Genomic DNA, 26,578 nt, shown 5'->3' on the forward strand with positions numbered 1-26,578 from the left:
AAACCATCCATTTGCCAGGATGGACACCAGTTGTAGATGTTTATATAAAATCCCTTTGAAGTTCTCAAAGCTGCTAAATTAGATGTACAGTCCTACCTGGATGACTTTCTGTGCATTACACTGCATTTATTTTCTTGGGATATCCTAGATATTCTTGGATTATTGTCTGTCAATTAATTATGAAATAAGTAAAATTAAGGCACACAACAATGGACATATAGGGCCAGAGATGTGGCTCAGTGGTTAAGACAATGTAGTCCTCTTGGAGAGGATCCAGGCTCCATTCCCAGCATCTACAAGGAGACTTAACTTTCCATAGTTCCAGTTCATCTCATGCCCTCTTCTGGCTTCTATAGACACCAAGCACACACTTGATGCAGAGACATACATGCAGGCAAAATACCCATATACATAAAATACTTCTTTAAGTGGAGATAAAGTATTATTATCATTTTTAAGCATTCCATAGAAGTTTACAAAAAAAAAGTGTATAGGTTTTTAAAAATTACTCACCTCTAATATCTTATGATTTTGTCAGTCCTAATTTTAGGATAGCCTGCAAATTTTAGAGAAGTGCCATGATCACATAGGACTGAAGCACTCCTTTCTTTCATAGTGGATTGTGCAACACAGTAGATAATTTGCATAAGAAAAAGTTCATCCCCAAATTGCCAGCAATAAAGTTGAAAAGCCTTAATTCAACTCTTGTCTGAAATTCAGGCTTGTGTACACAGACACTTGGTAAAATAGTATATCTGACAAAGTATTAAGGCTAAATATATGAACTTTTACAAAATCATATTATAAATCACTTGATAAACGTACAAAATTGAAGACAAAATAGATGTTATTGACAAAGTCTGAGAATGGAGGGATTAGGCATAAAATTCACACAATTAAGTACTTTTAAAAATAACCATATTGTGCCCTCTCCTGGGTAGGAGATCTTCCTTATGTCACTATCTTAAAAAATATAAATAAAGGCAAACCAACAACAATCATAAATACAAAAGGAACTACGTGTGTCATTGCAAATGAGACAGTATCATCTGTGACACACAGAAAACCATTTCAGGCCATAACAACTTTCAAAACCTACTAATTCACAGACGTTGGAAGAGAAAGAGAGAGAGAGAGAGAGAGAGAGAGAGAGAGAGAGAGAGAGAGAGAGAGAGAGAGAGAGAGTTGCTAACATCTGCTGCAGCTGTGAAGCATAAACCCTGACAGGAACCTTTCACAATTTATATTATTGGAGAGAGAGAGGGGGGAAAAGTGATCCTGCGCCTTTAATTTCCCTTTCTGAGCAGAGAAGGCTGCACAGCCCTGACAAGCTCACTTGTTCCCGTCTTTAATGTGCAATCTGTTTTCTCCAGCGGAGGGCACTCAGTGTATCACAAACTCCAGCATTAGCACCAACCAGCTCTGAGCACCATCAGTCTCCGGAAAGCCTTCTGAATTAGACAAGGGCTGCCTCTCAGCACAGCTACAAAACACTTTCAACCTGACCAGCTAAATGGATAAACCTAGCCCGCATAGCTTTTAAACTGGGGTCTCACACAGCACAGGCGGCCTGCTTGCTTCAACAACTGAAAAATCCTGAGGATGAATTGCTTTATCTGGGAATGGCAAAAGCCAGCACAATAAGGAATGCCAGGTATTCTGAGGATTTTCTTTCTTTCTTTTTTTTTCTTTTCTTTTCTTTTCCCCCTTCTCCCGTGTCTTTCTTTCTCTCTTTCTCTCTCTCTCTCTTTTTCCACAGAGAAGTTGGTTACCTCTGAGATGGGCTGTAGCTCTTTTCACAGATTGCCAATTTACTGCTAATGTGTCCCTAGTGAATTATACAATGGTCCTCAGAGCCTAGAGGCCCTCCCCCCTCCGACCCCCGCACCCGAGCGGCTTCCTCTTTCCTGCCCCTTCATCCCACCCCTGCTGATTTTTTTTAAGTATATGTATATCTATATTATTTTCGTGTGTGTGTCTGCCTGCCTGTCCTCTCTCCGGGGAAGTTTACATGGGGCTACTGGCTCACATGCGGGCTGAGAATGGTTTGAATGACAGCTGCACTGTGTCATGAAGGTGGTGGTGATTTCTACAGGAGAGACCAAATAAGAAGAAAGCTGAGAGAGGGGGGCAGACGTTTTTTGGATGACAAAGGATGGGTAAGCGAACTTTTGTTGTTTTCGTCTTAGCAAAGCTGATCCTAACCCCTCATCCTCAACTGGGAATTTGCTGCTAAAAGACCAGGAAACAGGCACAAAGCAGCAACCTCCACTTTGCCAGTTGTCTCACTGGAGTTGCTATTATATTTTTAGATCCTTTTCTTTTGGCAGTTTTTTTTTTTTTTAAATCCATAAATGCATAACGCGGACTTAAACACACTCTGGAGGGATAGCTTTCAGACTGTCTCTAGCGTCTGCGTACCCACAGCTTGGGAATGGAGCATGAAATAAATACCGTGTTTGCTTCTGTTCCCTGATCATATGAGCCACGCTTGTGTTCAGGTTGCTGTCAGGACGACTGTTAACACTTGGCTGTGTGTATGTGTGTGTGTGCAGGGGTGGGGTCCCTACTTTGTAAGTGGTGGCCCCGGAGGCTTGTTTGATCTTGGAAGCTGCATCCTGAATACGGCTTCCAAATTTCCAGTAGTCATTTGCCAGTTTTATTTTTTCGAGTGTGACTGGCTTCTCCCCCCCCCCCTTCTCCTGTCTGGGAGAGCTGGGTTGTATTTCAATGAGTCTGTAGCTGACTAGAAGACCGAGTGCAAGATGAAGTTAATTTTAAATAAATAAGTAAATAAATAAACGAAGAAGAGGAAAAAGAAAAAAAAAAAGACAGTTCTTCTAGAGAGGGAGAATTTTTAGACTAGGATATAGGCTGATTGACTCTTGGTTAAAAGATGACTACCAAAGAAGAAAAGAAATTGCAACCTGCAGTAGCCCCCTCTCTCTCTGTCTGTCTGTCTTTCTCTTCCCCATTAAGAAATAATATACCTACTGTTGAAGGAGGAGAAGAGTCCCATCGCATGCAATGACTTGAAAATGCGGCATAAATGCTAATAGATTGCAACTTTGCAGGCTTTCTGAAGTTAATGGAGTCAGGGGAGAGATGAAAAAACAGTCAGTGAGAGACTTGAGCAGGTCAGGATGCTTGGGGTGAAGATAGTGGTCTTCCTTGTTTATTTCTCAAATTTGCAAGGGCAATTATATAGAGGAAAAAACCCATGCAATCTTCTAATAACACGATTAGTTTATATTCTGCACATTTTGAATGAGAATTTGACGTCTTAGCTAGAGCTGGGGGTGGCTGTGGTATGGGTAATCACGTATCTTAGCTCGTGTGTCTCTGGGCATGAGGCCAAGGTATGCAATAATGTATGTTTATTAACCAACTGAGGGGACCTTACACTGTTATGAACCATGTTTTGTGGGCTGTCTGTGCATACTCCTATGCCATTTTTCAGGTCTCAGAGATTGCAACCCTTGTATGCAGTCAGTAGGTAATTCAGGCAGAGCAAACTTGGATTACTTTGACAGCATCCCGGAAGCTCTTTTGCTAAATCACAGCCTATTTGCTCAAATAGGAAAGAGGTACAAGAACCAGGTTTCCTAAGTCATGTTTCTGACCTTATTGAAAGATGCAGTGTAGTCCTATGGGTCAATACAGTGACAGCCAAACGTTATTGTTATTCAAATGTTAGCATTCAGGAAAAAGAAATGCCCTGGGCTTTTCAGGGTTGGGATGGAGTAGAACTCTTGAAACTCAGAGAGGTTTTTCACAGTTCTACAGCTCTGTGATATTATGAAGATGAAGGAAGAAAGAATGAAATCTAAACAGCAAGCATGGAGCTTTCTAGAGGAAAGAAAATATTTGTGTTGAAATGTATTCTTAAATGAACTATCTCATTCTTATACTAGACCGGACCCTCCTGATCCCGATGAGCCACTAGTGCTGTACTGTGACTCTTTGACAGTGTGCATCTGTGTTCTCTTTGCCATTGTAGGTTTCCGTCTAATCACGCAGCTGAAAGGCATGAGTGTGTTTCTGGTGCTATTTCCCACCCTGCTGCTGGTTATGCTGACGGGGGCTCAGAGAGCTTGCCCGAAGAATTGCAGATGCGATGGCAAGATTGTGTACTGTGAGTCTCACGCCTTTGCAGACATCCCTGAGAACATTTCTGGAGGGTCACAAGGTTTATCCTTAAGGTTCAACAGCATTCAGAAACTCAAATCCAATCAGTTTGCCGGCCTTAACCAGCTTATATGGCTTTATCTTGACCATAATTACATTAGCTCAGTGGATGAAGATGCCTTTCAAGGGATCCGCAGACTGAAAGAATTAATTCTAAGCTCCAACAAAATTACCTATCTGCACAATAAAACATTTCACCCAGTCCCCAATCTCCGCAACCTGGATCTCTCCTACAACAAACTTCAGACCTTGCAATCTGAGCAGTTTAAAGGCCTCCGGAAACTCATCATTTTGCACTTGCGATCTAATTCCCTAAAGACCGTGCCCATAAGGGTTTTTCAAGACTGCAGGAACCTTGACTTTCTGGATTTGGGTTACAATCGTCTCAGAAGCTTATCCCGAAATGCATTTGCTGGTCTTCTGAAGTTGAAGGAGCTCCATCTGGAGCACAATCAGTTTTCAAAGATCAACTTTGCGCATTTTCCTCGTCTCTTCAACCTGCGATCCATTTACCTGCAGTGGAACCGGATCCGCTCTGTCAGCCAAGGCCTAACTTGGACCTGGAGTTCTTTGCACACCTTGGATCTATCAGGGAATGACATCCAAGCGATCGAGCCTGGGACATTTAAATGCCTCCCAAATTTGCAAAAATTGAATTTGGATTCCAACAAGCTCACCAATGTCTCCCAGGAGACCGTGAATGCATGGATATCCTTAATATCCATCACCTTGTCTGGAAACATGTGGGAATGCAGTCGGAGCATCTGTCCTCTGTTCTACTGGCTGAAGAATTTCAAAGGGAATAAAGAAAGTACCATGATATGCGCAGGGCCTAAGCACATACAGGGCGAGAAGGTCAGCGATGCTGTGGAGACTTACAACATCTGCTCCGAGGTCCAGGTGGTCAACACAGAAAGATCACACCTGGCGCCTCAAACTCCCCAGAAGCCTCCGTTCATCCCCAAACCTACCATCTTCAAACCTGATGCCATCCCAGCCACCCTGGAGTCAGCGAGTCCATCCCCGGGCTTTCAGATTCCAGGGACCGATCATGAGTACGAGCACGTGTCATTTCACAAAATCATCGCAGGGAGTGTGGCTCTGTTCCTCTCGGTAGCCATGATTCTCCTGGTGATCTATGTGTCTTGGAAAAGGTATCCAGCCAGTATGAAACAACTCCAACAGCACTCGCTTATGAAGAGGCGGCGGAAAAAGGCAAGGGAGTCAGAGAGACAAATGAATTCCCCTTTACAGGAATACTACGTGGACTACAAGCCAACGAACTCTGAGACCATGGATATATCGGTTAATGGATCTGGTCCCTGCACATATACCATCTCTGGCTCCAGGGAGTGTGAGGTATGAACCGTGATCCTCCTAAAACCATTTCTACTGCGGGGAAGGAGAGGTAAATGTTTGAGGCTCTAGCGGTGTGTCTAATCACTAGAAAGATTAATGACCCTTTTACTTTGGGGTTTTGCTCAGTGTGAAAGGTTACTTAATTAAATTGCAACCACCAGGAAACTGACTACTTTAAAAAAAATGGTTGAAACTTGAAAGAAAATCATTTAAGGATGGGATTAAGTTGTAATAAAATACTATGTTAAAACACCTGTTTTTTTTTTTTTTTTTTCCCTATCTTTTTTTCCCCCTAAAACAGTTTGTATAAAGGGGTTGGACTTAGAAACATGAATTCTTACAAACAAAACCATTCTGAAATTTATGTCTGGTTCTTGGTGATTGACTTTTATAATGGGTTGAAGATGGAAGGGCCAGCTTAATTTAAAATTCAAGAAAGGAAACCAAAATGATAGGAGATAGTAAAGATTTAAACCAAAGAGCATTTGACCCAAGGATTGACTTTTTTTGCTATTAACTTTTAGTTTGAGTTAAAGCATGCAACCAGGAAGTCACAGCCATGCCACATGTGTGTCTTTCATTGTTAAGCCAGCATAGAGAATAAATATCCAAGGCCTGCTGTAGAACTGCATAGAATGATATTAATCTTCTAAGGATGCTTTCTTTCTGCTGTCATTACTTTCCTTTTATTTTTATTACTGGGACATGGATTACTTTCCAAAGGTTCCTTAAGTGCTGGCTATTTGTGTTTTATGGGAAAGAAGCTGAATTTCCATATTTTGCCTGCTCCTCTGGTAACTAACAGAAGGCCAACTTCTGGTGGATGACTTGGCAGTAACATAATGATGGGCATCACAGAGTATGCTTGTCACCTTTGCTATCGTCCTCAAAAGAAATGACATGCACTCTTGTCAATCTGACTCAAAACTAAGTGATGCAAATATTTATGACTAAAAGGTGTAACTTTTGCTAGAGTCTTCCTCATTTGCATAGAATCCTCAAAGGCGTGTCTGGATTTCATGTTGGATTCTGTTCATTTATATGAAAATAAGTTTGGTCCAGTTCCTGAGTATTTAATTTAAAAGATCACTTACCAGATCACTTTACATGAATAGAACAGTGATCTCCCACTTCCATTTTGTACTTGAATTATATTTTATGTATGTTGGTCTTTCCTTGGTAAAATCATACTGTATAACATCCAACTACCAGGTTTTGTTGCCAGAATATTTTAGAGAATTGACATTGGTTCTGGCAATTTTCTCTTTTAGTATATGATATTACCTAATTTCAAAAGTGAGTTTAAATGAGTGTTTAAAGATGGTGCTCTTTCTAATGCTCCTTATATCAGTTAGGAAACATAATTTGTTGTTTGGCAACACATACCAAGTTTTCCACAGACCCAAATACAGACTTTAATGAGTGTTTTCAGATGTGGTGAATTTGAAATAATCTCAAACCTAGTACGGTTTGGACTCTTTTAATTGTTCTTTGCTGAGTTTGTTTTCTCTTTCTCTTTTTTTCTTGTTTGTGTACCACTGAAAATAAAAGACATAATCCCAAACAATAAATCCCCCAAAGAAACCTGTATAAGCAAATGCCCTTAAAGAGAATAAAATCTTTCTATGAAAGTCTAACAAGGCTTGATGTTTTTCTTGCAAGCCCACATTGGTGCATTAGAGGTGAATGTTCAGAATGCAATTTCATCTTATTTTATTCTAGGTATTTGTCATATCTCTGTTTCCTTGAAAGGTTGGTACCATAAAAGCTAATTAAAAATCCATGTCTACTCATTTATTTTCTCTGGATTAGAATGGTGAGTCAAAATTCACCAAGAAGGAAGAAAGACTTTAAAGAAGGGCTAGAAAACAGGTGTCCTAAAATTTTTCCAGAGATGTGAAATTACAGATATTTTCTTTCAAAATTCCTGGGCTCTACTGTGATGTGAAAGATCTTTTATCTCATAAAAATGTAATTGAAAAAACAGAATACCATATTTGCTGAGAAGAGGACTGTCTAGCTATGAAAGTGAACTGGCAGATTTGATTACTGAAACATGGGTCAGCAAGTAGCATATAAAATATTGTAATGATACTGTTGAGTCAAGTAGCAACTACTAGGGATGAAAACTCTTTGTCCTGGAACTTGGAAGATGGTTGGCTATATATCTTTCCCAACATTGCCTTCAATGGGCCAAGGAAAAAAACTTAAGAAAGTTAAACTTTAAAAAGCATCATTTTATTCAGAAATTTAAGTATATCCCAATAAAGCAGATATCACTCCTATTTTGCATAGTATATTTAGATATTAGTAATAGACAGATTTTTTTAAATTAGGAAATGACAGTTAGAGAGGTTCTCAGCATCTTCTCTTTGTCACAAAACATTCTGCTGTTAAGAGAATGTCCTTTAATGAAAGGTACTCTATGAAACAGAGCCAGGAAATGAGGCAACTATTTTCCCAAATTGATATTTTAGCAGTTACTGTATTCTGTCTTGAGCTTGGCATTGTTTACATAATTCATAATATCAGCAGTATAGACTCCGAACAATTATTTGTATGTTTGTAATACCATTTTGTGATTAAAAAAAATAAGAAGAAGAAACTATCAAAGCAGTAAGGATTCCACTAGAACACATTGCAGTGATTGTGAAATTTCTAAGACAATGTCTTGAAAAAGAAGGTATTCAATGGAAGAGTCATTCCACTAAACTGTGATACATTTAGTTGTCATAAACTATACATAGCTGAAATACCCACTTAGTCTGGTTAATAGTAACAAGAAACTGTTATGCTCTCTCACTAAGATGGGAACTGTGAGCAGCCACTCAGAAAATATCATCTTAAATATGTTTCCCTGTGTGTTTTGCAAGGGGCAGTTTTGAACAATTCATATGCAAATATCAGACTAATAAATTGGGAGATAATATTTTAATTGGATAGGCAGTAAAAATTTCTCACATCTATAAAAGAAGAATTCAGTAGATAGATGTGAGTGATTAATATGATTAATGGAATAAGTATGGGAAGCTTACACGTATCTGTCACCATCTTGAGTAAATCAGTGTGCTTGATTGAGTAGTCATCTAATTTGCCTGTCTTCGGAAGGACTAAACAAAATGAACTCAAAGCTGATGACACTTACCTAAAACTTAGGAAGATGTTATTAAACCAGAGGCACTTTCAGTCATTACTTTCCAAACTAGCTTGTGAAATATTATACAACTTCTTCTCATTAATCATATCACAGAGATGATGACTGCATATGCATCATTCTTTATACCATTTCATCTCTAGGTATTGTAAAGAACAAACCTTCCAATATATGGTTCTTCTAAGGTTTGCTTTCTCAACTGATAGAAATAACATTTACAAAATTAGCCCATGTGAATGAAGGAAAATGGAAATAACTTCTAGTTTGTCTTTCACATTTTAAAGTAGTGCCATTGTTGAAGCATGAAAGACAATGAAAAAAGTCTCCAAGATTCGTCATGCAAAGTGTTTAGAATGTGAAGTCCTAAAAGTTTATCTTGAAGCATCTATCCCATAATGCTAATGGTGCTACCTTTAAGGAGAATGTCAGTATGTATGACAACTTAATTGTTTATTTTTCACATATTTGTTATTTTAATTACACATTTTGAAATATGTATATAACATTGACAGTTTATTCTTGTCTTTCATGACTGTGCAGCAAGATGGTATAGGCTGCAGCTAACAATTTGTATAGACATAATTGATGGTATTAGGTCAAGTGCAAACTATTGACTTAAGAAGTAATGTTATCTCCTTTTGGCACTTTAGAAGTTGGCTTTTTTAGGTTGCTAAATTGATTTCCAAGAACAGGAAGTTTTTAACACATATTGAAAGAGGGTTCTTAGGTGAACTGGGCCAATGTCATTGTCTCATTAACCACTTACTGAAACAGTTATAGAATATACAACTCTTATTTTGATGAATTACACTATGTCAGTGTGAACTATTATAATTGAAGCTATATATTTGTGTATATGTGTGTTTACATAAGAAGTGTACATGTATGCATCAGTGTATTCATATGTCTTTTTATAGATATATACACACTTGTAGAAGACAGATGATATGGGAGAAAAATGGGAAATATATGTTACTTTAGACTTAATGACTATTTTCAATATCAATAAAAATATGGAGTTAGAATTACTAAGGTTTGTTAGAAATATTGTTTTTAAGTAATCACATAATCTATTTTTATAAAAGCATTTAATGAATTCAAATTTGAATCTCTATGATATATTGGCATTTTATTGTGATAGGGAATTAACTAATTCTTTTTCTTTGATCTATCACTCGTATTGTATTCCACTATCATAGGATTTCCCAAGTCAAAGCAATCTTCAATCCAGTAAATTCTGTAAAATCTCTGCAGTCATGTACAGAATTAAGTCCAGAAAGATGAGACATACAGGAGAAACCGAGCTATTTTTATTCCTTTGGCTATGAGAAAAGGAATAAGAAAGAGCACACTGAATTATTAAAAATTGGCTGCTCAGGTGAGTGGTCATACAATCCTCCCATTTGGGAGAAAATATATATGCCGCACATTGGCATGATGAGCATCCAAACATCGAGGTATATATACCTGTGCTTGTATCTTACATTCTGCCAAGAAGCTACTTATTTTGAAAGCACTTAAAAGTATGATGTCTTTTAGAAATATTGATTGTCTGACTTGATCCAATTAAAATCTATTTGTGAATGGTGTTTTCATTAGAATTTGAAACTGGTACTTGTGAGGAGTGACAGCTGCCAACAAGATCTGACATGACAAATTCAGGAAAATTTTTTTTAACTAACTAAAATGGTTCAGTTCTTTTCTAGAATTCACTGTAAGCAGCATCTGAAGACATGGTTAGAAGCATGTGCTCTGAGAATCCAAGCTGAGGAGTCTAAGGACTTAAGAATATATAGATTTCATTTAATACACTAACTTACATAATTCCATTATTTTTCTTAGTGCTGATTTTTTTTTCTATATTGAATGAAGCACATCATCTCTATCCTCAAATTTGCCTTCATAGACAACACTGTGCTTTAGAGGTTGTTTGGCAACATCAGCATTGGTGACTCATCTGACTGCTCATGTCTCTGGAGTTCTGTGATTCAGTAAATCAAGGGTAGTGTGGCACCTTGTGTGTTACCAAGCATTGGGGATTATGGAACATTAATATTTCTTTTTGGTAAGGGAAATATGTGAAGTGATGTTGAATACCTTTTAAAAATTAAAATTGCTTTCTACAGTACTAGAAGAGTCATAATTCATCCAGTCAGTTTAATAAAATCTCAATATTCTTAAAAGGGAGAGAAATTATGAGGCTATTTTTCTCATACTCTCCATAAGCCATTGAAATATTAAGGAAGAGTTGAGGAAGGTTGATAAAAATCACAGTATTTTCTATTGTATCAAAATCATTGGTTTTCAAATGGTAGTTCCTATACAGTACCCATTTCACTCTTAAAACCCTGCTAAAAGTTTAAAATAATGTTTCACTACACAGAAATAAAATCTAAATAAATTCTACAGTTGAGAGATTACTCTTTTGAAGAAAGATGTTTGATTGCAACATATGCATTAGGATGTTTATTTTTAACAATAATTTTACTTATGTTTATATATATATATATATATATATATAATATATATATATATATTATATATATATATATATTGCATATGCGTGCATGTAATGATACATATGTGGAATCCAGATAATGATTTTCAGGAGTTGGTAATTTTCTTCTATCATGTAGGACTGAGGAATCAGATCAGGTCTTCAGGCTTGGTGTGAGTGCTTTTGCCCACTGAGGCATGTCATTGGCCCTGTTGTAATATTTATCAACATAAAATTTAGAAGTGAAGTAACAGGAAAGCTGATAAATCATTTTAAAAGTTATGAAAATACTGTAAATTTAAAAACTATTTAGACATATATTATCCAAAAACTATAAATAAACACGACTAAAGGGAAAACATGGAATACAAACACTAAATAATGAATTTTTCTACACATAATACTGTGATTTCATTTTATGGCATTATTTTATACATAGCAATATTTTAGTGGATATAAATAATGTTCTTCAATATAAGCATCAAAATAATTCTGAAATACTCTCTTTAATGATCCATATATACTTAAATATTTATACTCTCATATACTTGTTGCTGAAACCTAATAAATATACCTATATTAGAATAATGCTGGTTTTTCTTTTGATTATGTATAATTAGTTCTTTACTAATTTGCTGAGTTTATGGGATTTGTCTTCACCTTAAGTATTAAAGGAAAATATTGAATAGAATTCTAAGTCATGGGAGTACTTCAGATGTCCTTTGGTTGTTCTTCTCTGTCCCACATTAGTCTGAAATTTGAATACTGCTCACTACCACCTTGTAAGCAGCATTTATTATGCTTTGACATAGTTTTCTTCCTTCTCTCCTTTTCCAGATGTCAGGGCAAGTGGCAAAGATATACTCATTAACCCTAGACATAAGGGCCATCTTATTAATTCTTACTTTGCCTTTCTTTAATTGTCTTGTCCCGATAATCATATGAAAAGAGAAAGTAGCTATAGCTTCAAAACTTCCACATAAATTTATAATGCTCACTTTCACATAATATTCCAAAGTTAGGGGTCTTCAATTCTCATTGAATTAAAGGATGGACAAATGTTTTTATTCAAATCAGGTGAATATAAACTACTTGCTTAAGAGAGCTATTTCTTTAGATTCTCAGTAAAATACATATTGCATATTGAAGTATAGAGAGTTATACATTATTTCATTAGGAGGATTTTGGAGTTGAAAGCTCAACCATGTCAATATTACTTATGTAATGCCAACAGTTATCATTATTCAGGGAAGGCAACTGCCACCAATTCATTTTCACTGTCTACATTTCACCTTAAAGGAGTAACAATCTTGTTTACTTGCTTGGTTTTATAATGAAAAGTTATTAGAGGAATCAGATTGAAATAAAATTTAAAAAATAATATTTTAATGTCTTATTTTCTCATTCCTCTCTTCTTTCTCAAATCAGTATTACTGCAACATGTTTGAAGTGTTGAAAACTGTTAAAAAGTTGATTTATTGCTTTCCTTACTGATTTAACAAATGTGTTAAATGTACTCATGTTCAATTGAAATTCTCAAATTCATCTTTTCATATCCTAAATTTGATTATGATGATGTCACTAATAAACAGTTTGATCTGTGCAGTTTTGGCACCAACAATTGACAAGAATTTACAAAAGACAGGAGGAAAAGGAAATTGAAATTAATAATTCCTACATCTTCTCTTTTGTTGTTGTGATGGAAGAAAAATTGATATTTCTTTCTGTGTTTATAGATCTGTAGAAGTAAGAGCAGAGAGGGTCAGCCATGGACAGTTTTAAGTTGACAGCTACCTACTACACAGAACAGTCTTACATTGGTCCAGTGGTTAGACCAAAGGGTGAAAAGAGGTCACGTATTTGAAACTGACTCCCCTTGCTCTGCCAAGATTGGACAAGTAAATATGTAACTGACCTTTCCATGATATAATTTTTCTATCTATTGAACTGGGATAATAACTTTCCAAGTAACTGGCTGACATGATTAATGAGATACTGTTTGAAAACTCTGCACTCCTTCACTGTAAATATAAATGATTTTTAAGTGGAAGCCTTCCTGTCTACTAAAAATGCAATATCTAATCTGGATGCATTATTTTCCTGGTTATTATTAGTTATAATGATGCCAATAATGTACATGATTTAGAAGCAACTATTCTGCTTATGTTTCTTCTAACCTGAATAATAAACCTGATCTTCCTGGCCCCTGTCTGAGCTGTAATTTAGTTTGCGTACATGTACAGTAATACTTAATAATACCTTAAGATTTTTAAAATATCCCATTGGTTGAGACTTTTATTCACCTTCCTAAGAAAGCAATATTTATAATTCTTTTATTGGTACTAGCCATAAAAAAGAAATGTGTTAGAAAGAAGACTCTAAATCCCAAGTCTCATCAACTATTGATGCTCAGTTCATTTTTTTTTTTTTTAACCAAAAGTGCTTCTAGCTCCCCCATATATTTGTATCTCCAATATGGGAGTTTTCAGCAAAATATAGGATACAGATTGTGGTTTAAATACTTACTAATTTAAAGAAGATGTGATACTGCTGTACTGTGTATTTACATAATTTACATAAGAAATGAATGCTGAGAACTGTTTCCTAATGAAAATCTGGATCATGGTATAAATATGACAGTGCATGTGAAGACAAACTAGGGTAGCTTCATTTTCAGAAATAAATTTAATGCTGTAGAGTATTCCTTATATAAATAGTTCTTTGATGACTGAAACACTGATATGTGGAACATGGCTATCTATGTATCTATGTTATCTATCCACCCTGTACCCATCTCTAAAAGTGATACACAAATATGTCAGATTTCATACTTGTGGATATTTATATTTATTGTCTATAACCAAAGTTCTATTATAGAAACATCCATTACCTCATTTTTATTTTTGTCCCATAAATCTTATGTAGTGTAAAGTAACACATTTAGCTTTTCTCAAGGAATATCTAACAATGAATGTTATTAACTAAGGGGCAAAGTATTAAGGACCAGCAGTCAGGATCCTTAACAAATATAAACAAAACACAGACATAGTACACAAATAAAATAACTTTATGGGCTGAGAAAGGAGCTCCATTGGTATAGTGCTCACCTAGTATGCACAAAGCCCTCTCTTCAATCATCTCCAGAAGCAGGCAGTTTTAGCACAGTACACCAGAGGTGGAAGCAGAGAATCGGAAGTTCAAAATCATCTGTAGCTGTTTATGAATTTGAGGTCAGAATGTGATCATGAGATACTTGTTAGGAAAGAAGAAAAAAAGGAATAATGGAAGAAAGGAAGGAAGGAAGGAGGAGGGAGGGAAAGAAGGGAGGATAAGAAAAAAGTATGTTAATTTTAGTAGGTTTAACAACTGTTTTGCTGTAAGATTGAACATGCTGAATCACACCAATATGGAGATGTCCACATGATATTTTAATCTGGTGTTCTTTAACTAGGGTCATAATCATGTAATGTGATGAGGGACCCACTGTTAGAAGAACATGAGCTCCTGATTCCTCACTCTGGAAGTCACATTGATCCTGCATCCTAGATTTCCAGCAATTACCATCAGAGATCATATTCAAGAATAACCAATGGTCTGATAACTTATCATTTCTCAACACAGTCACCTTGATAAGTTCTGGAAGATCCTTTTACAAATGTCTTGAGAAAAATCAGGCAGTTAAATAATATGAATTTGGGGGACGGTAGCAGTTTTCTTCCTCAAGTGGCTCTGATGTTCATTCTATGTAGCTTTTAGGTCAGTAAACTGGCTCAGACCTGGGAAATGATGGTCCAAATGTAATTCTCTTTAAGAAGTTCCAGCTAGACTTCATTTAACTTATTCTATCACTCCTATGCTTATACAAACTATAAGGCTGCCTACTATTATTTTCTCCTAGAGACACTATGACCCTCTAGCTGGCCTTCCTTTACTCAGGCTCTGAGTCCTTTGTTTCCCTATCTTTATGGTAACTCTGCCACCATGTGTACAGTGATGGAGTGATGGGCCCAGGCCAGTGCCTCCCTTGATGCCTTTGATCCTAATGTACTCAGAGGTAGCAATTAAATGACAGCTATTCCTACTGAAAATTCTAAACCACAGAGAACACCCTCTTAGCACTATTTGCCACAACCTTATTTTCCTGGCCTCATTTTTTCCTGTCCATCTTGTGACACAGACTTTGCTACTAAAATCTAAATTTATTTTCCTTTTAATTGTTATTTTTTTAAAAAAATGAAAACAATATTAGATCCCAAATTAGAACTTGAAAGGCAAAGGAATATAAAATTTGCACATTTGCAATTCAAAATCAAAATTAAACATCCCTGGTCACAAGTGTTGTGTCTCTTTTCAAATGACATGTGGTAAGCATCACTTTAAATCAGTATTCCGTTATATTTCCCTTCATCTGGAACATAACATTTTCCTCAGGAATGTGTGTATGATCAGCCACTGGAAACAAAGACGGACTAGGATTATTATAATATCTGTTTATATTCTCATTGAATTTTCTTCTTAAACTCTACTGAAACACAATGACTAATTACATGCAAAAAATATTTCCATTGTATTATATGATGTTGTTAGAATATATATGTGTGACTCCTACTAAACAATGGGTGGATGAATATTAGTACTTCTATATCTGATATAACTATTTAAACATATAAACAAATTATGTAGCATAACTTCAAAGTTTTATTTATTTCCTGTTATAACTTTAATAAATTAATTTTATAACTATTTTTAAGTCTTGAAAGACAAAATTATTAAAATATTAAGCAAAACTATTAAAATGCTAATGCAGAGGAAAATCCTTGGGAAATTCACATATTTACTTCTAACACATCATAACATAGGTGGATGAGTATAGGTGTGGGTCATAAATAATATAAACCTGATACTGTAATACTGCAATCTAGATATTTAAAGAAAATAAATTCTTTAAAATCCTCATTTTATGATAAAAAAGAAATACTTACTAAATATGTTTTATTTCATGATATTGATAGGATATTTCATATTTTCCTTAAACTTTTCCTTTTGTCAAACAGTAATGAAGGTCCCCACTTCATAACTAGCTCTGTTTCATAATTAAAACTCTACTGTAGAGAACTTGCAAATTAAAACCTAAGGAAGATGGGCCTAGTGGCACAACCTGTTTGAGTTGGGGCAGGGGGAGAAAGGTCTCTGTGAGTTCACTGTGCAAAAACAAAAACAAACAAACAAAAACCCCAAACAGTAGGATTTCACATTTAGATTTTACACTTTCACTATCAAATATATCAATGCAGTTACCCACCAACAAAAAAGAAAAAAAAAGATTCCATAACAGATTTAGAACTAGAAAAACCATTAACTTTATATCCTCCTTTGTGACTTGTATCCATTATCTGCATTCCATCCTTCTATATCACCTTCTATATCCTTTCCTTATTTTCCTTTCCACATGTTATCTTGTACCCACACGTACATATTTTCATATGTACATATTGGATGCTACTAACAACTATTTCTTCAACAACATTCTCATGCAAATACATGATCCCAAAAAACAAAGTAAAATAACCTTTGTCTCATTTTTTCCAAGTTACTTTAAACTATACATGGCTTTTTATATGTGTCCATGTGATTCAGAAGCATTTCTACTTTTCTGCATGCACACCAACTTTATTGTCTATTGTAACAGTCTGAGAGCCTTGTTTTGCTTGCTCCTTAATGTTTGGGGTTTTGTTTTTATTCTGTCTTTTGATACAGGATCTGTAGCTCAAACTGGTCTCAAACCCCTTATATAGCCTTAACTGCTGATTCTCTTGCCTCTACCTCCCAAATACTGGAATTGCACATGGGCATCAACATCCCTGGTTTGAGTCACTGCGTTTAATGTAATAGGTTTTATTCTTACATGTTTTGCTATTGGCTGTTTGTAATATAATATCTGAACAGCCATCAAGTCTAACCATGACAGCAGTTTTTTTTTTCTTTTAATAGCAATTCCTATTGTGGATATAGCAGGCATTCGTTATGTTTTGATCATTTTGTCTACATGTTCAGTTTTATATTTCAGCTTTAATCTCTTCAGACCTTATTTTAGCACAGGATGGAAAATAGACACTAATTTATTTTTCTCATTAAAGAGTTATATTTCCCCCCCGGAATCTTTAACATAGAGGTGGACATGGAAGCGTTCATGCATTTCAGACACTTTTGTACTTTTGCCAGTTGTCCATATTCCTTCTGAAGTGTATTAGAAGCATATTCCTAAACTCAAATATAAATTAACTGTTTATGAATGAAAGTGTGTGTCCTTTCTGTAATAACTATATTCAACATAAATTTCATAAAGACTATCTTACTTCTATTTTGAAATGTACAATTGAAATAAAAATGTTCATATTTGTGTATGTTTCTCTTGAAAGTACACACACACATACATGCACACACACTCAATTTAGGTACAATTATGTGAGCCAATGAAAACCTTTTAAAGTAATAGAAATCTCTAATTGTGTAAAGGAATCATTGTGGATGATAGGACAGTGGTTCAAGGCTCCATTGCGATCAGCCTCTTCTAACCTAAACAGCAGCTGCCTGACATCACTCTAAAATGTCAATATAGTTATTATAATATCAATTCATGTTGTTAGTTTTATTAAGTGATTTTAAAATTTCTAGTTCATAAATTTAAATAGAAGATATGAAAATAAAAACTGTATTTCTTACTTTTTACATATTCTAACACCTAAATCTTCTAGAATACTATTAAATTATGATACACATTGAAACATTTTGTTCTTGATTTTGATAAATTATTTTTATTTGCCCATATTTAAATTTTGTATTTATTGTTTGAAGATTTCATACATGTATTGATCAAATTCACCTCTTGCTCTATCCTTTTTAACTCCTCCAATCCCCTTCCTCATTTCTCTCTTTCCAAATTCATGTACTTGTCTAACACACTAAGTTATTTACTGCTGTACAGCCTACTTTGGTTCAACAAAGAATATATTTTTATCTCCATTAGTGTGTAGTCATATCGAATGACATGTTATTTTGCAGTAACAGACAAAGCACTCTTTCAGCCAAATTCTTCTTATGGCAAATATAGAAACATTTTTATAAAACAAATTTATAAATATTGACACCAAATGCAACAGATATTTTTAGCATTGTAGTTTTTGTTTTTGAGAGGCATATTTTATACATATTTAGGTGTATATTTTAAAAATTATACATTTAATTTCTCATGCAAATATTTGAATTCCTATAGTAAAGTAATTCCTATAGTAAAGTAATTCCTTTCCAGATAAACACTCTTTGAGATTTATTGGAAGTTTTTACTTCTCTCTTTGTGTGTGTGTGTGTGTGTGTGTGTGTGTGTGTGTGTGTGTGTGTATCTGTGTTCCACAGCAGATGGGTCGAGGTCAGAGGACAACTTGCAAGAACAGGTTCTCTCCTACCATGTGGGTCCCTGGGATTGAACTCAGGTCACCAGACTTAGCAGCAAGTACTGCACCCCACTGAGCCACCTCATTACCAGTCTCAATTTCTTTCTTTCTTTATTATTTGTTTGTTTTATGTTTTTGTTTTTTGTTTGTTTCGAAACAGGGCTTCTCTGTATAGCTTTCCAGCCTATTCTGGAACTTGCTGTGTAGACCAGGCTGGCCTCAAACTCACAGAGATCCGCCTGCCTCTGCCTCCCGAGGGCTCAGATTAAAGGCATGCGCTACCAGTGCTGTTTCTTTCTTTTCTTTTTTTTTTTTTAATAAAGGGCTTCATATGACTTTCCCTATCAGTGACTTGTATTTAATAATTTATCATTTGATAAAGTGGTTAAAATAGTACAGAAACTAATTTTACTTGAATGTATATAATTTTCATAAAAATTTGTAAATATAGACACCTTTTGTATTTTGTTGAGAAAATATTTCCTTTTTTTAGTATTGATATAACTTTTTTGATCTTCCTTGAATCAGAATTTTGTATTATATTTTCCTAGGAAATTCCTCATGACTTTGAAAATGCAGACTATACAACGATGCATGTTTGCTCTTAGATGTCTGTAACCATGTCATGTGCTCTTTAAGGTTGACCATGCTAGAAAATATAAGGAGGATTGTTAACTCCTTAAATCTTTTCATTTATGACTCAGAATAAAGTTGTTGGACCATTAGATATATTTTTGTCTTTAAGATGATCTATTCCTCCAAACATAGTTTTGTATAGTTTCATGAATTGATTTTTACCATATTTTCTAATGGTTTCATATTTATAGATTTATAAATTTATAGATTTGTGAAATAAATTTGTGGGCATTTATATCCTATTTAAAGTGAATTGTTTATATATCCTACTTCCCTAAGTTTAACAGTAACAGAGTCTGCAGGAATTCTTCTGTCTTTCTGCTTTGGTATACAAAGTAGTATTTTATTATTTGTATTAGTTACTATTGTCTTTTGTATAGAGTCATAGGATTTCATCTGTATTGGGACAGTCTACTTCTATTAGAACAATGCAGCTACTTCATCATTAATGTAGCATGAAAAAAAAAATGTAGACACTCTGTAAAGAACGGAGACATACGTTGACCAGCAAAGCTTATTTACAGACTGGGTTTGACTCATGACCTATCATTTGGTAACACAAAGCTGTATCATTTCTGTGTATTTTTAAACATAATTTGGTTTTATTGCTAAAAATCAATAGCAAACATTTTTTTCCTAACCTGAAATCCTCTTCTATTCCATTTTTATCCCACCCCACCCTTTGTTAGAGAACTATCCAACTTCAGCCCGAGACAATCTGTGAACACAACCTGCCAACCATAGAAGCCCTTTCTGCTAAGTTTGACACTGTCTACATTACCAATACATTAATGACATTTGATTCGGTGCCTTACTTTAATAATTCAGCAATATTAAACTCTAGGACTCTAGGACCTTTTCCAATGCTCCTTTCTTTGTACTTTTCAAGATATGACAGTTTCTTCCCACTTCTTTTTTGTAAGCTCAAATATTTTCTACCCGAGTATAATAGAATATCTTCTTTATGAAATAATCATCATCCTCTTCTCTCTGTCTCTCTCTTTGTCTCTCTCTCTCTTTCTTCTTCTTCTTCTTCTTCTTCTTCTTCTTCTTCTTCTTCTTCTTCTTTTTCTTCTTCTTCATCTTCTTCTTCTTCATCTTCTTCTCCTTCTCCTTCTCCTCCTCCTCCTCTTCCTCCTCCTCCTTCTTCTTTTTCTCCCACATTCCCACATCTCTATCCTCTTTTCTTCCACAGAATATTGAATAATGGTCACACTCTCACACCTCTTCTTCTTCTCTCAGAACTTCACCAAAGAAGCCCTGGGTTTGTCTTTCATTATCTCCACCTCATTTGTTTTCTTCTTTTTTTTCCACACCTTTTGTAAACCTAGTTGTAGAATGCTACTCAACCTTTCCTAATTAATTTCCACCTCCAAACCACACTTAAAATCCTTGGGTGGCCAAGACAATGCATAGTCAGGGCAAGATAACTAGTTCTTTAATATCTACCATTCCTACTTGAGTCCATGCAAAATTAGTACAGGATTTCTGAATCCAGTAATTCATGCCCTGTCTTGACTCAGTAGGAGCTTAAAATCCTAACAGAGAGAAATATGGTTATACTTTTCAATTTTTTTCCTCTTTTGTTACTGCTTTTTAAATATAAACAATATTTTTACAATAGTTTTGTAAAATTTGTCTTGAAAGATTGTAGTATTTAGTTCATTAAGGGTTAAAGTAAGCAATTGCCCTAGGTTTCTATGACTTTTGTTGTGGCCATTTTTAATACACACACACACACACACACACACACACACACACACACCTTCTTACAACTTGTATTAGGATTTTCTATTTGTTTAATATATGACACATAACAAGTGTAAAAAAAAATTGAAATAGTGCATTTCATTGACTATATTGAATGAATTTTTGTATACCAGTGAGCACTCACATAAGCAGGATGTTATTGTATAATTCTATTTCAGTTTACTGAGGTTGCAATTGATTTTGTTAATAATTTGGAATAAACAAATTTGGGATAATCTTTGAACATATGTTTATGTTAATATATTTAATTATTTACAATGTATAGTTATATTTCATCTCATTTCATAATTCTAAGGTTTTAATTTGAGGGTATCTGTTTCAGTTATAATCAAATCTATCTCCTGTTCTTTTGCCATTTACCACTGTGCTCACTAATGACATACATAATTTCTCCTATTTGTATGTGCTCTGTAGTTTCTAATTACTTTATTATATATTGCTTTTCTTTGCTTGTTCATAATTTTACTGACTCTCATAGACTGTACAATATTTCATTAATCTTTTAGCTTTCATAAACACCTGAATTGTTTCTTCAGAGAATAACATTTGATTTTTATTATTATAAATGTATTTGATTGTATAATCACAAATTTACTTTCTTATAAATTATTCTAAAATTTATTTTATTCATGTCTTTTTTGTATTATATGAAGGTTCTCTCTAGAAAATCTTAAATAAATATTTATTTTACTTTTACTTAATAAATTCATGGTTGATTTCTTTCTTTCTTCTTTTTTTTTTTTTTCTCTCGAGACAGGGTTTCTCTGTGTAGCTTTGCGCCTCTCCAGGAATTCACTTGGTAGTCCAGGCTGACCTCGAACTCATAGAGATCCGCTTGGCTCTGCCTCCCAAGTGCTAGGATTAAAGGCATGTGCCACCACCGCCCGGCTCATGGTTGATTTCTTTAAAGCATTCTTTTGCCATGCAAATCATTAGCTCAGCTCAGTTCACACTGTCAAGCATTTTCTGTAGTTCTTCAAAATCCTCTTCCATTTACTCACAGTTCTAAAGTTTTATTAATAACTTTAAACATTTTAAGTAGCTACTCATATGCATATATTAACTTTTATTCATATATATTTGACATACTATGTTTATGGGTTATGTACCCATTTATTAATATGTATATAGCCTGTATGCAAATATTTACAGGAAACGAGTTAATTTTCCATTAAACTTCTTACTTTGCTCTTATTTTTTCCATGCTGATAGTCAGTATAGTGAATACAATTACTTTCATTTTTCTTATCTGAAAATTCTGACTATTTTAATATAATATCTCCATTGAATTATAAAATGATGAACTATGCAACACATTGACATGAGATTTAGTTCCACAATGGTGTTTCTCCAATCATCTAGAGACACTCTGGAAAAACAAATACTAGCAACAAATAATTGAGCATATTCCATTGTGTACTAACCTGGATAATTTCTGTGAATATTAGAATAAATATTTTTTCTTTACAAATAACATTATTCTAGCTATACTAATTTCAACCCTGCTTATCTATATGAATTTAGTTTCAGTTCATATAGTATGCCTTACATATTCCCACAACAATAAAGAAAGATGCAGCCTTTTTCTAATGTATGAAAATGATTTTCTAGCAGGATGCAAAGAGGATTTGGAGTTACTCAGATGTGTGACCTGTAGAAATACGAAGTCAATAATAAGTCATCTTTGATATTATTTATTGGAATTGTTTTCTTTAGAACAATGTAGAGTGAAATAACACATTTCTAATTCTATCTTCTAAGATATGATAAAATTTCTGCTTATGTGAATTATTGTTCATGAGTAAAATATACTCATCTAAAACATATTTGTAAATATTCTATTTCTATATTTAATACAACCTAATGTTTTTCTTTTTCTTTTTCAATATTATCTGTATTTTTATGCTTTATAATCTATATTCTATATGTTTGTACAGTTGTATTTTATGATGTGCCCATTGCAGCCATAACAATAATATGCCAAATATTAATTCCAATTGTCCTTCAAATTATGCTATTTGGCTTAATAAAAATGGATTACTTATTTTGTTTATTAATCACCAACCCATCCCCATCACTAAATTCACATCCAGTTTTTAAAATTTCATTGATCAAAGTGTTAAAGTCATGTTGATTAATTATGAATCCTAAGGTGCTCAGCAACATCCCCTCAAATTTCTGTGGTAGTTCTGAGGAGGAAAAACATTATGTGGATAATTTGGTTAATTTGAGTTAAGAACATAGAATATTTACAATGATGAAGGTGCTTAAATGTAATAGCAAGCCTCTTCTGTAGGAAGAGAAAACAATTAGAAGAGCTGGTGACAGTTCCCAATTGAAGGTATTCTTAAGTGTCTTGAACTACAGAAGAAAATTATCTTTATTCTTTTTCTTTGTTCTTTACTGACTTCTGTTTGTATTCAAATCTGAGGTGGTATGAAGAAAAACATTCAAATATCTTGTGAGTTTAAGATAAATGATTAGGGGGTACTCTGTTTAAATTTGACCACCGTTTCTCATCTGGTGTAGGCCACAACACCCATGCATTGATGTGCAAGAATGGTGCATATCGCAAATGGTGCATGCCACAGTCATGGTCAATCAATTAGAATAGTTAGTCACTTTATCTCTGGAAACCAAGGGCTTGCAGAGTGTTTATGAAAACATTATTTTTCTTTGCATTGCACAGGACAAAGATAATAGCTTTTGCTAGAAAGCTTCACTTGTCATTTGGAAGTATTAACTGATTTAGGATTACACTGGAGAATGCAGCTTTGGTCACTCGAATGCTGCCCACTGTAGTTTACCAAATACAGTGCACTGATCAAAAGTAGTGACAGAACCAGGCAGTGGTCGAACGTTCATTTAGATTCTTTGTTGCTATGTCACTTTTACCTGTGCATTCCAGAGAAAAGAGTAGCATCTGCCACAGCTGGGCAGGTTCAGGTAAGTGTGTAGAAAATGAGGACCAGGAGGATGTTCTTTCAGGAATAATACATATGTTCTTTCTGGAGCAGTCAGCCTTCCTTCTACAAGCAACAAAAATGTAAAGGTTTCTTAGCCTCAACACTTTTGAAAGTTCAGTTCAGATAACTGGTGATACTGGGTGGTATCTGAGCATTTTATGAAACACATCCCTGACCTCCATCCACAGTACCTACATGAATTCCTACCTTACTCTTTGTTAATGATAATCAACAGTGCTCCCACCTCTTGCAGGATGTCCCTCCCATGGAAACTCTCAAATGAGGACTATTGTACTACCCATAATTTGTTTTCACAGAAACTAAGTAGACTGTCTGTAGTTAAGGAGGAACCACTAGCAAGCTTAGAACCCTGAATTAGATAATATATCTAAAATTAGAGGTATAATCCATACACAGATTGGCTGCTACTTCCTTTTTTTAAATTTAATTTAATTTTATTTTATTTTACAATACCATTCAGTTCTATTTAACAGCCACAGATTCCCTTGTTCTCCCCCTTTCCTGCCCCCCTCTCCTTCCCCCCAGCCCACCCCCCATTCCCATCTCCTCCAGGGCAAAGTCCCCCTAGGACTGAGATCGACCTGGTAGACTCAGTCCAGGCAGGTCCAGTCCCCTCCTCCCAGATTGAGCCAAGCGTCCCTGCATAAGTCTCAGGTTTCTAACAGCTAACTCATGCAATGAGCCCAGGATCTGCTACTTCTTAAGTGGACTTAGACTCTCTCAAAAATGGGGGATATTTGCGTTCTTGTATTTTTTTTAAAAATTGCCACCAATATTTTAATTGCAGGGGCTGGAAACACTACACAACAGTTAAGAACACACTACTCTTGCAAAGGACCTTGGTTTGGTTCCCAGCACCAATACAGAGTGCCTCTTCTTGTTTCAACGTCAGATTTCCTGCCCACTTCTGGCCTCTTTCCTGCCCACTTCCTGTTAGAAGGAAATGAAAATGAAAGCGTTTATTTACACAGGCATGGTATTGCAGATATAGGGAATGCTGTGTGAGATGTGATGTGCATAGGCAAACATGTAAGGACAACACAACTTCCTTTTGGATTTTTAATAATTTTAGGAAACCTGAAAGACACCAACCAGCCCTAGGGGGTTGGAATGGTCAGGTGTCTTAGAGTTTAGGGCTCTGCCTTTACTCATGTGCCTGATCTAGTATAGAAAGAGGTGGGAAGCTACAAATATGCCTGCACTCAGTGCTGGATAGTTGCAAAAGACAGCAAGTAGGGAACCGTAAAGCAATAAATGGTTTCGAACACACTGGACGAAACTGTGCAGGAGGAAACTAGCCTCCAGTAAAAAAAAAATGTGGAATCTGGCACAGACACTCCTGTAATTTTCTGCACTCTCTAAGAAGACAGTTTTTCTGAGGATATGCTCTATTGGAGGAAGCAATTTTCACGGATGGTAGAATTTTCTCCTATTATATGGGAAAGATACGGTTAAAGTCTTGATGAAAGATTTCTCCCAATTGAGTTTGAGCCTCACAGGTAATGAAATCTGAACAAATTTGAACAAATGCCATAGAGTGACATGGTGAGGCTGAAATTAAAAAGAGAAATCATATTTTTCTTTTTTCTTTAGAAATACATTGTAGTCTAAAACACCTAAGATCAAGCAATTGCCTTCCCACATTTAGCTGTAGAATCATGGACAGACTGTGTAGCCTATGCCAAATTTATCATTGAAAAATAGTCTCCTATTTATAAAATAATGCTTTTCTTTGTACTCCACAGGGTGATACCAAGATGCCAGGTGGTACCAAACATTATGCAATTTCTGTGTGTAGTGAATGTCTTTAGCAAGTAGTAGTTATTTCTGTCACACTATTCTGTTTGCAAAATTTTCCCCCAAGACATCGCCTCTTTTTGGTGATGTTTGGCTACTGAAACTCATCAATAATCTTAGTTTAGGTTATGGTGTGTGATTTTTTAAAATATGTAATTATGAAAGATCATATGTGCAAATCATTACATACATACATATCTACCTAATTACATGTAAACTATGCATGTATGTAAGTGTAGGTGTCTATGTGTGCTATATTCATATACACTTTATACATATATATATATATATGTCTGTGTAAATGGTATATTGTAATTTATTTTATATTATATATTATGAGTGATAAGGCATATATGGATATGTAGGATACAAATGTGTATGTATGTTACATAAAACTAATACATTATATATATGTGTATATATAATATACACTTTATACACTATATATTTATTTATTTATATACATACATACATAACATATACATATTTGGACATATGTGGCTGTAGATGGTTGTTCTTTTGAATTCTTCAAGGTAGTGAAAAGTGTAATATAGGAAGATATGGAAGAAGAGCCTGACTGGAGACTCCAGGACAATGAAGTCACATCTGGTGCTCTGAGGAAAATGCACAACAGAAGATGCATCTGTTAGAAAAGACCCAAGTCAGTAGGTTAACTTCTCCAATAGGAAGCTGGGGTAGAAAAGAAGAAAACTGTTAATGGGGAGCAAAGTTGGAATGC

General features: G+C 35.0%; 1 protein-coding gene across 3 annotated transcripts in view; it reads left to right on the forward strand.

Moving 5' to 3' along the window:
- The first annotated feature begins 1,309 nt into the window (after positions 1 to 1,309).
- Positions 1,310 to 26,578, forward strand: part of Lrrtm4 (leucine rich repeat transmembrane neuronal 4) — a 788,581-nt gene continuing 763,312 nt past the window's right edge. The window contains exons 1-3 of one of the 3 annotated variants that reach the window (XM_028871388.2): positions 1,310 to 1,654; positions 2,077 to 2,159; positions 4,001 to 5,547. In XM_028871388.2, coding sequence (XP_028727221.1) covers positions 2,156 to 2,159; positions 4,001 to 5,547 — 1,551 coding nt within the window. In that variant the 5' untranslated portion in view covers positions 1,310 to 1,654; positions 2,077 to 2,155. The remainder of the gene's footprint in view (positions 1,655 to 2,076; positions 2,160 to 4,000; positions 5,548 to 26,578) is intronic. The other 2 variants (XM_028871389.2, XM_028871386.2) reach the window with 2 other exon arrangements.

This window comes from Peromyscus leucopus, chromosome 3 (genome assembly GCF_004664715.2).
Source record: "Peromyscus leucopus breed LL Stock chromosome 3, UCI_PerLeu_2.1, whole genome shotgun sequence".
Lineage (NCBI taxonomy): Eukaryota > Metazoa > Chordata > Mammalia > Rodentia > Cricetidae > Peromyscus > Peromyscus leucopus.